The sequence below is a fragment of the Hyaena hyaena genome, unplaced genomic scaffold, assembly GCF_003009895.1.
Source record: "Hyaena hyaena isolate Hyena2069 unplaced genomic scaffold, ASM300989v1 scaffold_345, whole genome shotgun sequence".
Taxonomy (NCBI): domain Eukaryota; kingdom Metazoa; phylum Chordata; class Mammalia; order Carnivora; family Hyaenidae; genus Hyaena; species Hyaena hyaena.
Window position 1 is genome coordinate 407,034 of NW_024080976.1, and position 9,689 is coordinate 416,722.

At 50.5% G+C, this 9,689-nt stretch overlaps 1 protein-coding gene across 3 annotated transcripts; it reads left to right on the forward strand.

Annotated features, from left to right (window-relative positions):
• The first annotated feature begins 231 nt into the window (after positions 1-231).
• Positions 232-9,258, forward strand: ZBTB32 (zinc finger and BTB domain containing 32). 3 transcript variants are annotated; one of them, XM_039249655.1, is made up of 5 exons: positions 232-291; positions 6,878-7,790; positions 8,042-8,115; positions 8,410-8,571; positions 8,748-9,258. In XM_039249655.1, the coding sequence occupies exons 2-5, from the start codon at positions 6,910-6,912 to the stop codon at positions 9,023-9,025; spliced, it is 1,395 nt and encodes a 464-aa protein (XP_039105586.1). In that variant the 5' UTR covers positions 232-291; positions 6,878-6,909; the 3' UTR covers positions 9,026-9,258. The 3 variants fall into 3 exon arrangements, with proteins under 3 accessions (XP_039105586.1, XP_039105587.1, XP_039105588.1); XM_039249656.1 differs by lacking the exon at positions 232-291 and adding an exon at positions 5,697-5,704; XM_039249657.1 differs by lacking the exon at positions 232-291 and having other exon boundaries at positions 6,891-6,960; positions 7,743-7,790.
• The last annotated feature ends 431 nt before the right edge of the window (positions 9,259-9,689 follow it).

Sequence of the window (9,689 nt, forward strand, 5' to 3'; positions counted from 1 at the left end):
GGGCAGGAGGGAGCTCCGCAGCCAATCCGCGGTGGGTGCGAGGCTGGGAGAGGAGCAAGTGGAGCTGTCCTAGGTGCCTCCTAGGGTAGTGAGCGTGCTTGTTTGATGCGGCCAACGCTGCAGCCAATCAGCGTCCGTCTCAGAATCCAGGGAGACAAGCGACCTGTGCACGCGCTCGGGCTTCGAGCTCGCTCGTGACCTCTCGTCGCTCCCTACTTTCTAACGGACACTTGATCTTGCACCGCCCTCAGTACATGTGAGGCTGCGGGAAGAGGAGCAGGGTCTGAGTCGGTGAGTGCCATGGTTTTTCTTACACTTCAAGCCAAGCTGGGGTGTGGGAGCTTCAGTGGTCCCTGTGAGAGTCAAGAATTGAGGGCTGAGGACTTTAGTCCCTGGAGGCTCCCTTTGCCCTGGCAAGGCTGGAAACGGGGCCTCCTGGGCACCCTTGGACCCAAGCTGGGCAGAGGCTAGGCCAACATGCCCTATGAGTTGGTCCATGGTCCCTGAGGCTAACTTGATTTGGACGTTTATTGTGGGGCAGTTGAAGGCCCTTGGAGCTCTGCATGGTGTCATTGGCCATAAGGTATGGCCTCTGAACTGTGAGAGGTTGTCTGAGGTCTCTGGACTGAGTCTGGATGCAGCGACTTGAAAGGAGAGACCCGTGACTCTCCAGAGGTTGTTGGTAGTCACTGGCCAAAAGATGAAACTAATGTGCACTTGAGAGGTTTTCTGGAGTCTTTGGATCCAGCCTGGGCTGAAAATGAGTGTTGCCAGGGTTGAAGCCCGATGGGAAGTTGTCAAGGGCTATTGCATCCAGGCTGTGCTGAGAATATGTGGCTGCAAGGCTTTTTTTTTGGGGGGGGGGTGTCACTGGATTCCAGGTTGACATGCTGTTAGCAGGTTTTCCAGTATCGGGTCCAGGTTAGACAGCCTGGCCCAGAAGGTTAGGCCCATGGTCGTCTGGAGATTCTTGAGGAGGGAGTGTCTGAATCTCAGGTTGTTTGACCTCCATGAAATATTATTGCCATGTGATGTCTCTAGACAAAAACCAGGGCTGGGTCATGTTTGGAGCCTTTCGGTCCCTGTCCCCACTCTTCTCCAAACTCTGGTCATTCCCAGAAGATACCAAGCTATAAAAATGGGGCCAGATCCATAAGGAAGATGGCTCTTGTACTGGAGCATAGAAAGACATATGTGAGATATCCTGCTCCTTAGGAAATCATGCAGGCTGTCATTATAGAAAATTTTTTATACTAATGGGGCAGGGTGTTTATATCTAATTTTACTCAGTTGCTCAAGTTCTATATGGTATTAAAGCTTTCAGAATGCTTTCATGTACACCCAGAGTTCTTGGGTGGGGGATCCAAGCAAGTGGTCTATGAGTGGCTTTCTGGAGGTTTTGAACTCCTGGAAATGATAAGGAAAATTGTATGCACGTTGTATTGGGAGGGGGTGCAAAGCAGCCACATGGATAAGCAACAAGTATCTAACCTGTCCAAGGACTGACTGCAGAACAATCTGTGAATCCCTTGTCATTCACATGCAAAATGGTATGAATATCTACAACTTTCTGATGTACACAGTTGATTCCATGGCTTACAGTTTTAAGATGGGGGCACCCTTGATTGATGAGGTTAAGAATCATTGGAGTAAAGTAGGCTGCTGTACTGTTTACAGGGCCTAGGCAAGACTAGAAATGATGTCCCCTTTTCTTCCCACACCTGATGTTGGTGCACACTTCAAGGCATCTCATATACTAGACTGCATTTCTGAGCTCAGTCTACCTACCAGGGCTTGGGATGTACACCATCACACAGTTCATTCTCATGAGTATAGACCTGGGGTTGAGGGCCATGTAGGTTCTGGAAGTGGGCCATTTGGGCAAGGAGGTTCAGGACTCCAAGCTTCCAGAGCATGGCCTAGAGTTGAGGGATACATGTTCTAGGTGGGCTCTTCCTAGGTGTCCTTGGGATTCTTGGCCCAAGGGGAGGGACATAGCCAGAGGGGATCAGAGTGAGGTCTTCTTCCTGGGTTTAAGGAAATATTGGTATACAGTACTGGTATTCAAGACAGCTCCTGTGAGGAAGTTGGGGGTCTCAGAAGAGTTAGCTCCGTATTAGGGCTGAAGAAAAAGGCCGTCCACAGGGAGGATGCAGTGGAACCTAAGTTGGGTTTTTTTTTCTTTTTTCTTGTTTTTTACTTCTAGTTCTTTTTCCACTCGATCCATAAAAGATATGCTACGATAGGGTCTCTATTGCCTAGATTCAGCTCACTGGCTATGATTATATCTGGTTCTTGGGTTATATGAAGCACAGATTTAAGGGAAGAAACTAATTTACTCCATGGTGTCTCTTCTTTGGTTTATATTGGATGTACTTAACTAGAAAGAGTGAGCATTTGAAAGTTTATGTAAGATTTAGATAACTGGTCTTAAATCTGTATTAAATGCTGTGGAGAGTTTAACCATCTTAATTTGCAGAAAGAGTTGTGTTCCTGGAGAGCAGAAAGTTCATAGAATTTTTCTAAATTGAATCTTGTTTACCTTGGTTTTGGAGGTACTCAATATTCAAAGTAAGTGAGATAGAGATGCCTGGGTGGCTTAGTCAGTTAAGCATCTGATTCTTGACCTCAGCTCAGGTCTTGACCTCAGAGTTGTGAGTTCAAGCCCTGTGTTGGGCTCTGCACTGGAAGCCTACTTAAAACAAACAAACAAATAATGGGAGAACATTTTTCATAAAACAAGTCATCATCCCTCTAATTGGTCTATTCTGATGACTTAGTTTTAATTATATTTGAAGAGAATCCATACCTGTATTGCTGTGTTGACATTTTTATATCAAGTTGGGGTGTACCTGCAGGGGCTTATGAAGGAGTTTATCATCATGCCTATCAGTAAGAATTTAAAATATCAGATTTTAGGGGCGCCTGGGTGGCTCCGTTGGTTAAGTGTCCAACTCTGGCTCAAGTCATGAACTCATGGTTCATGGGTTCGAGCCCCACATTGGGCTCTGTGCTGACAGCTCAGAGCCTGGAGCCTATTTCAGATTCTGTGTCTCCCTCTCTCTCTGACCCTCCCTGCTCATGCTGTCTCTCTCTCACTCTCTCTCTCAGAAATAAATAAGACATTAAATATATATATATATATATATCAGATTTTAAACTTTATTTAGTAATGTATTAGGACTAAGAGGCAAAAATCATACCTCCACAAACTTCCTTCCAGTTATATGCTACCTAATCTCTTCTACCCACTCTACCCTCTCCCAGGATGCAGGCTACAAGCCTCATGGTTTCCTGTGTCCACCCCACAAGACAACTGCAAGTGATTTCTGGAGTCAACCTGGGAAGTAGAAGGTGGACAAGAGTTTTGAGACTGTGAAAGGCAGACCTTTTAAGAATAGACAATTAGTTAGCAGTGTCCCTACCCTTCCAAATCAAAGTGCAATCTGTTCGTGCTCCTGCTGTTATTGCTCAATGCAAGAAGTCTTGGGCTGTGTAGCCAAGAATGTAGGTAGAGAGAAGGGCTTGGAGTGTCACCAGCCTGAGGGCTAAGGTGTGGAGATGCCTCTAAGGGGGTGGTCTCTAAAAGGACATCCTTAGGTCTAGTTCAGGTAGACACCAGATGGGAGGCAAAATGAGGCTGCCCATTCTTGGAGGTTTTTGTTCACTGGATGGGGAATCTCCTTGCCCTTTCTCCTCCAAGTTTCCTGGAAGCCTGCTGGCACTCCCTGTGAACTACACTTGGCTTACAGAGAATGCTGCCCTTTGAGCACAGTTTCCAACATTCTTGATCATCAGTGAAGCAGATCATGCCAGTGAGAGAGCTGAGTCATAGGCACATGAAGTAGGTCTGGGAGGCAAGGGGTGATGATGTAATCATCCAGACCCCTGTACCTTCCTTCTACACTTGGGGTTTCTCTCTCATGGCTTTCCCCACTTATTCCGTGTCTCCAGGGATTGTATTTCTGTGTTGAAGAAAGGATGCTTCTCTCTGTATACATACATATCAGGGATTGGTGCTTTTATATGTTCAGGACAAGTGTCTTTAATATGGATGTCTAGTGAGTCCCTGGGTGCGGTTGCACCAGGAGTTAGAAAGCTCAGAAATGGAAAATATTTAACGTTCAGAGTAGCACATGAATACAGTCTGTCCATTTGCATTTTCCCTTTCACTCTGACTCATCTTCCCCTCTCCCCACCCTATTATTGCCCCTCCACCAGCCCCACCCATTGGCACACCCTGTCTATATAGGAAGGATTAACATCTGCCTGCACCCAAGCTAGAACAAGAAGTAGAGGGAAGGCATGTTTGGTCTGGAGGGAGAAAGTAGAACACTGGTCTGAGTATTTTGGGGTCCTGAGCCAAAAGGAGAAACAGAAGTGTAGAGACACAACATTTGGGTCTAGAAGCAGACCAGAGTCTAAGGGAGAAGTATAGGGGGAACCAGACTGTGTCATGTCACCAGAGCAGCCTACCAGTGCCTGACTTGCGCATCTTCCAGTTATTTATTGGGCATATATGATGCAGCAGGCACATATCATAAATGATCTCTCTACATTTGTTGAAAGAATGGAAAATGTGCCACAGGATGGGGGATAATGCAATAATAAAAAACAGAAAAAGAAATTTGAGTCTCTCAGACCTCATCCTTTCCCCAGGTTAACAAGCACTAAAGTGTGAAAACAGGGGAAATCTCCTGAGAGCTTGACCCTTTTGGCAGGAAGTGAAAGAAACCCCGGAGTTCTGATTTCAGAGAAATGTCATTTGTCATCAACCCAAGAAAAGGGAGTTTTCTCTTCGAAGACCACCGCAGGCCCTTCCTGGGGTTGCCCCCTTCAAAGCTTGATGGAGAATCTGAGTCATTTGCACATTCAGTCCCCAGTGGTGGCCCAGATGACAGGGGTCATTTCCACAGAGCAGTTAAAGCTTCCTAGTACTAAGTCAAGGTGAGGAAGGACAAGGCATGCTTTTGGCCCTCTTTCATGCTCTCCTTGGAATCCAGATGTTTCAGTCCTTTTTACTTCTGAGGTAGTAGAAACAGCTTCCAGCTGCTGGAGCTCTACTGATGCTTCTCAGAAGCAGAATTAATACTATTTGAATGATGTACAAACCACTTTTGCATTTATCATGTCATTTTATCTTTACCCTCACCTCCAAATGAGGTAAGCAAAGGTTACCCCTATTTCATGGATGAGGTAACTGAGGCTCAGGGAGGCAACTTGCCCAAGGTGACTCAACTAGTAAATGGCAGAGATGAGGCTCAAATGCAGGTCTGATTATTCCAAACTCCTTGTTGCCTCAGAACTTTTTTTTTTAAAGATTTTTATTTTATTTTTTAAAGTACTCTCTACACCCAACATGGGCCTCAAACCTGCAACCATGGAGAGACCATGGGTAGTATGCTCTACCGACTGAGCCAGTTGAACTTCTTTGACTCTAGAAGTTCACAAATGAAATTAGGAGCCAGGCAGAATGTCTTGAATCTGGAAGTAGGGAGGGTGTTCTCTCCTTTGGGGTGAGGGGGGGTGGTGTGAAGCCAAGCCAGGGTTATAAAACCACACCCTCTTGGGGGACTGTAGCAGACTAGTACTTGGGACACCCAATGGAAGACTGTGAGGTCAGGGGCGTGGCTAGCTCCAGGGGGCCCCCAGGAGCCCCAACAGCAGTTCAGAGCATGCGGTGTCCAGGAGGAAGCTACAACTGGTGAGTGGTGGCTTCTCCCCAGCTGAGACTTTTCTCCCATTACACCCCCTTTTCTGTTCACTTCCTGCCAAGTAGCCTTCTTCCTGAGGTGTCCAAGCAGTAATTCTCCCAACAAGGGTTCTTACAGTGAGCCCACACTTAGGCGTATGCCTGCTGAGACACTTAGTTCTGTCTCTCTTAGTATTTGGGTTCCCAGTTCTCTTCTTTAAATCCAATGTGGTAGTTTTGATCTGTGATAATTTTCCACCTTGTTTGGGGCTCTATCTATTCTTTGCTTTTGGTTTTTGGAAAACAAAATTAAACCATCTCCTTATCCTAATCTGGAGAGGAAATAGCCTCCCCCCTGATAGTTCCCATTTCTCTTTCTCCCACTTCCTCAGGGGTCAACTCTTCTCCAAAATCTCTCTCCATCCTTGAGTTGGGAACCTTCTCTTCTGTGGCTTCTGCACCTGCTCTCTCAACCCACTGGATGGGATTCTTTGATCTCTTCTAGGTCCTTCTCTGAGGACGTGTTCTAGAAGTTTCAGCTGTAGGGAGATAATCGATTGATGCCTTAGAGCATGCCCTCCTGCAGCTATGACCTCAGTCTCGCTGCCCTTTCTGACTCTCAGGACTACTCAGCTCCATGTGATGGGCTTGGGGTGGGGATGAGGGGGTGGCACGCTAGCTTTCTAAACTCTCCCATGAAGCAGTGTCTTGCTCCATCCCTAAGTGCCAGGGCTGAGTGAGTCTTACTGGTGATCTCTTTGGAAAGAAGAAAGCCTGGCCTGCTCCAAAGTCTTTCCCTACAGAAAGGCTTGAAGGAGCACAAGTATCAACCTCTGCTATCTTTCAAGTCAGAGAGACTGCCAATTGACTGGACCCATCTTATACTAGCCTTAAACCCGCCATTTGATATGGTTGCTAACCGCCTGGTCCTTACTCTTTTAAGTCCTGAACTTGGTCTAATTTCCATCCTCCTGCCATCCTCACCCTCATCCCTACCCCCTGGTCTGTTATGATTCTGGATAAACTTAGATCCTCTTGTGGGTTAGTTTATGTGCCTCATTCAGGACACAAGAGAGCTCTGAACCAGCAACTCACTCTTTTTCCCCTCACCTCCACAGGCTTGAGAATATGCTGTTGCTCTCTCCCCTTTCCACCATGGACCCCACACTGTGGCCTTTCTTTCAGATCCTCTGAGATTGGTACCCAGGCCAGGCACCATGCCCTTGTTCCGGACGAGACTGCCTAGCCCCTATGGCTCTGATCGGCTGGTACGGCTAGCAGCCAGGCTCCGGCCAGCACTGTGTGATGCCCTGATCACTGTGGGGAGCCAGGAATTCCCTGCCCACAGCCTGGTGCTGGCAGGTGCGAGCCAGCAGCTGGGCCGCAGGGGCCGCTGGGCTCTGGTGAAAGGCATCAGCCCTTCTACCTTTGCCCAGCTTCTGTATTTTGTTTATGGGGAGACTATAGAGCTGCAGCCTGGGGAACTGGGGCCCCTTGAGGAAGCGGCCAGGGCCTTGGGGGTGCAGTCCCTGGAAGACGCTTGCAGGAGGGCTCGGTGGGATGGGGTTAGAGAGCTGGGTCCAGGGCTGAGGGAACATCAGGAGGAGCCAGAGAAACCCACAAGGGATTCTGAGAGAGGACGGGGGGGACCTGGAGAGCAGAGACCAGAAAAATTTGTTAGCACCGGTGGAAGAGAATGGGAGACACTGTATGAGCAAAGGCCACCAAGAGAGAGCCCTGAGCTAGCAGAGCCAATGCAGGAGGGTCGGGGGGAGCAGATGAGATCAAAGGAGAAAATCAAGCAATCCCCTCTTGGCCGTGGGGGAATAGATGGAAAGCAAGAAGTGATTATGTGGGTGACAGAGAGTCCAGGGGTCTCTGAGGAAAGACTACGGGAGTTCCCTGGCCCCCTTCCCCCACCAGGTTCCCTCCAAACCAGCATCATCCCTAGGCCCTGGTGGGCTGAGACCCCTTGGTTCGGGGAGGGCCAGCCTGCCCTGTGGAGCATCCTGCTGTTGCCACCCAGATATGGCACCCCCTTCTCCCATAGCACCCCCATCACTGGAGCCTGGCAGGAGGTCTGGCCTCAGGACCAGAGGTGAGTGAAGAGCCTAGTGGAAGACCTCCCTGGCTGGGAGGGAGTGGCTCAGGATAGGCAGCAGTGATGGGTGGAAGGGCACCACATCTCTTATCTCTACTGTACATTTCCTGAGCTGCTGATAGGACAAGAAGCTTTCACCACAGGGGAAGTCAGAGCCCCGTCCCCGAGGAGGACTCCTGACACCTCCCTCCCCAGGAAGGGTTTGGTCAGGTTTCGCCAAGGCTAACTCTTCCCCACCCCATCCCCAGGATCCCACTGTCCCTGAATGCTGAGAAAGGTCTCTGGAACCAGAATCAGTCGGGCTCCTCCAGTCCTGCCCCAGGTAAGCCCCGCAGTGCCCTGTACAAATATTATAACAGGATCTCTCTCCTGAGGCTAGAGATCGAGAAATCCAGCCCCAGTAGGGCACCTACTTCACTCCGCTCCCTCCAGGTTCCCTCCCCAGGGCTCCGAAAAGCTCAGCCCTGGGGAGATGGAAGAGTCTAATCAGAGGTACACAGGTGAGTAGGGTGAGGGCACCTTTGCCTTCAACCCCACTGTAGCTCCTGATGTCTTGCCTGGGAGCACCAGTGATGCAGCTCTGGGATCCCCAGCCCTACCTTTTCCGTCCCCACAGGTGCACTTGCAACCCGTGTGGATCAGGTGAGCACAGCAGGCCCACCTCACCAACAGCCTCCTCCACCCCCTCCTGCTCGGTCTCGGCCCTATTCTTGTTCTGTCTGTGGAAAGAGGTTCTCACTCAAGCATCAGATGGAGACACACTACCGAGTCCACACAGGTATGGGCCCCCCGCCCACTGCGAATTATCTGCTCCCTTACAAACTCCTGTCTGTCCCTGAATCCCTCTGTTTCCTAGGCTTCCACACAATTCCCTTGTCCAGTCGCCCAGATCAACCCCTAGGACAGCCTTCGCCTCTTCTTTCCTTCACCGGCCTCCTTCTCCACTTGCCCTAGGAGAGAAGCCCTTCTCCTGTAGCCTATGTCCCCAGCGCTCCCGGGACTTCTCAGCCATGACCAAACACCTGCGGACGCATGGGGTCGCACCCTACCGCTGCCCTCTGTGCCGGGCCGGCTGCCCCAGCCTAGCCTCCATGCAGGCGCACATGCGCGGCCACTCGCCCAGCCAGCTCCCACCTGGATGGACCATTCGCTCCACATTCCTCTACTCCTCCTCTTCGAGGCCATCCCGGGCCTCGACTTCTCCCTGTAGATCCCCTTCTTCCACCACCTGACAGTGTCGGTACCTTCTTTGGCTTCACCCAACAACACAATAAAAGAATGAGAGACGGGCCGCCGGGCTGGCTAGGCTTCTGACCCGGCACCGCAGGTACGGCAGCCTAGCGTGTTTGGGTCCAAGAAGCACCGCAGCCAAGGGTGCCGGGAGCCTTCTCCCGGATGACCGCGGGCCCTAGAAGCCTGGGCAAGCGAGTCCGTGTGGGGTGTGGGCAGTGCAGTTTGCATGAATGAAAATTAACGGTGCGGGGACTGGCGATTTCATCACCAAAATAAAGAGTTTCCTGTGCCCTCCTCTCAGAACAAGTCTGAATCCAGACTTCAGTCTGTGCGCAGGGGGAGAGGGAAGGAAGGATAACCTTGCCCCTTGTCCTGTAGCGGCCCCTGGTGGCCGTGCATCCGCTGTCGGCGGGAGTGTGGGGGAGTGAGGGCGGGTGAGGGGAGGGACACCTCCATCTCCCGGGTCTCCCAGTCCTTCCCCAGAGGTAGGGGCCCGCGAGGCCACGAAGTCCAGGCTGACTTAGCAGCAAGCCCTGTGGGGGGAGACACCCTGTGAGACACCAAGTTACCCGCCCCTTCCACAGCAAGCAACGGCGCGCAAAATCTGAGTCTGGGACCCCCAGTCCAGGGCTCGAGGAACGTGTGCACTACCCTGCTTTCCGC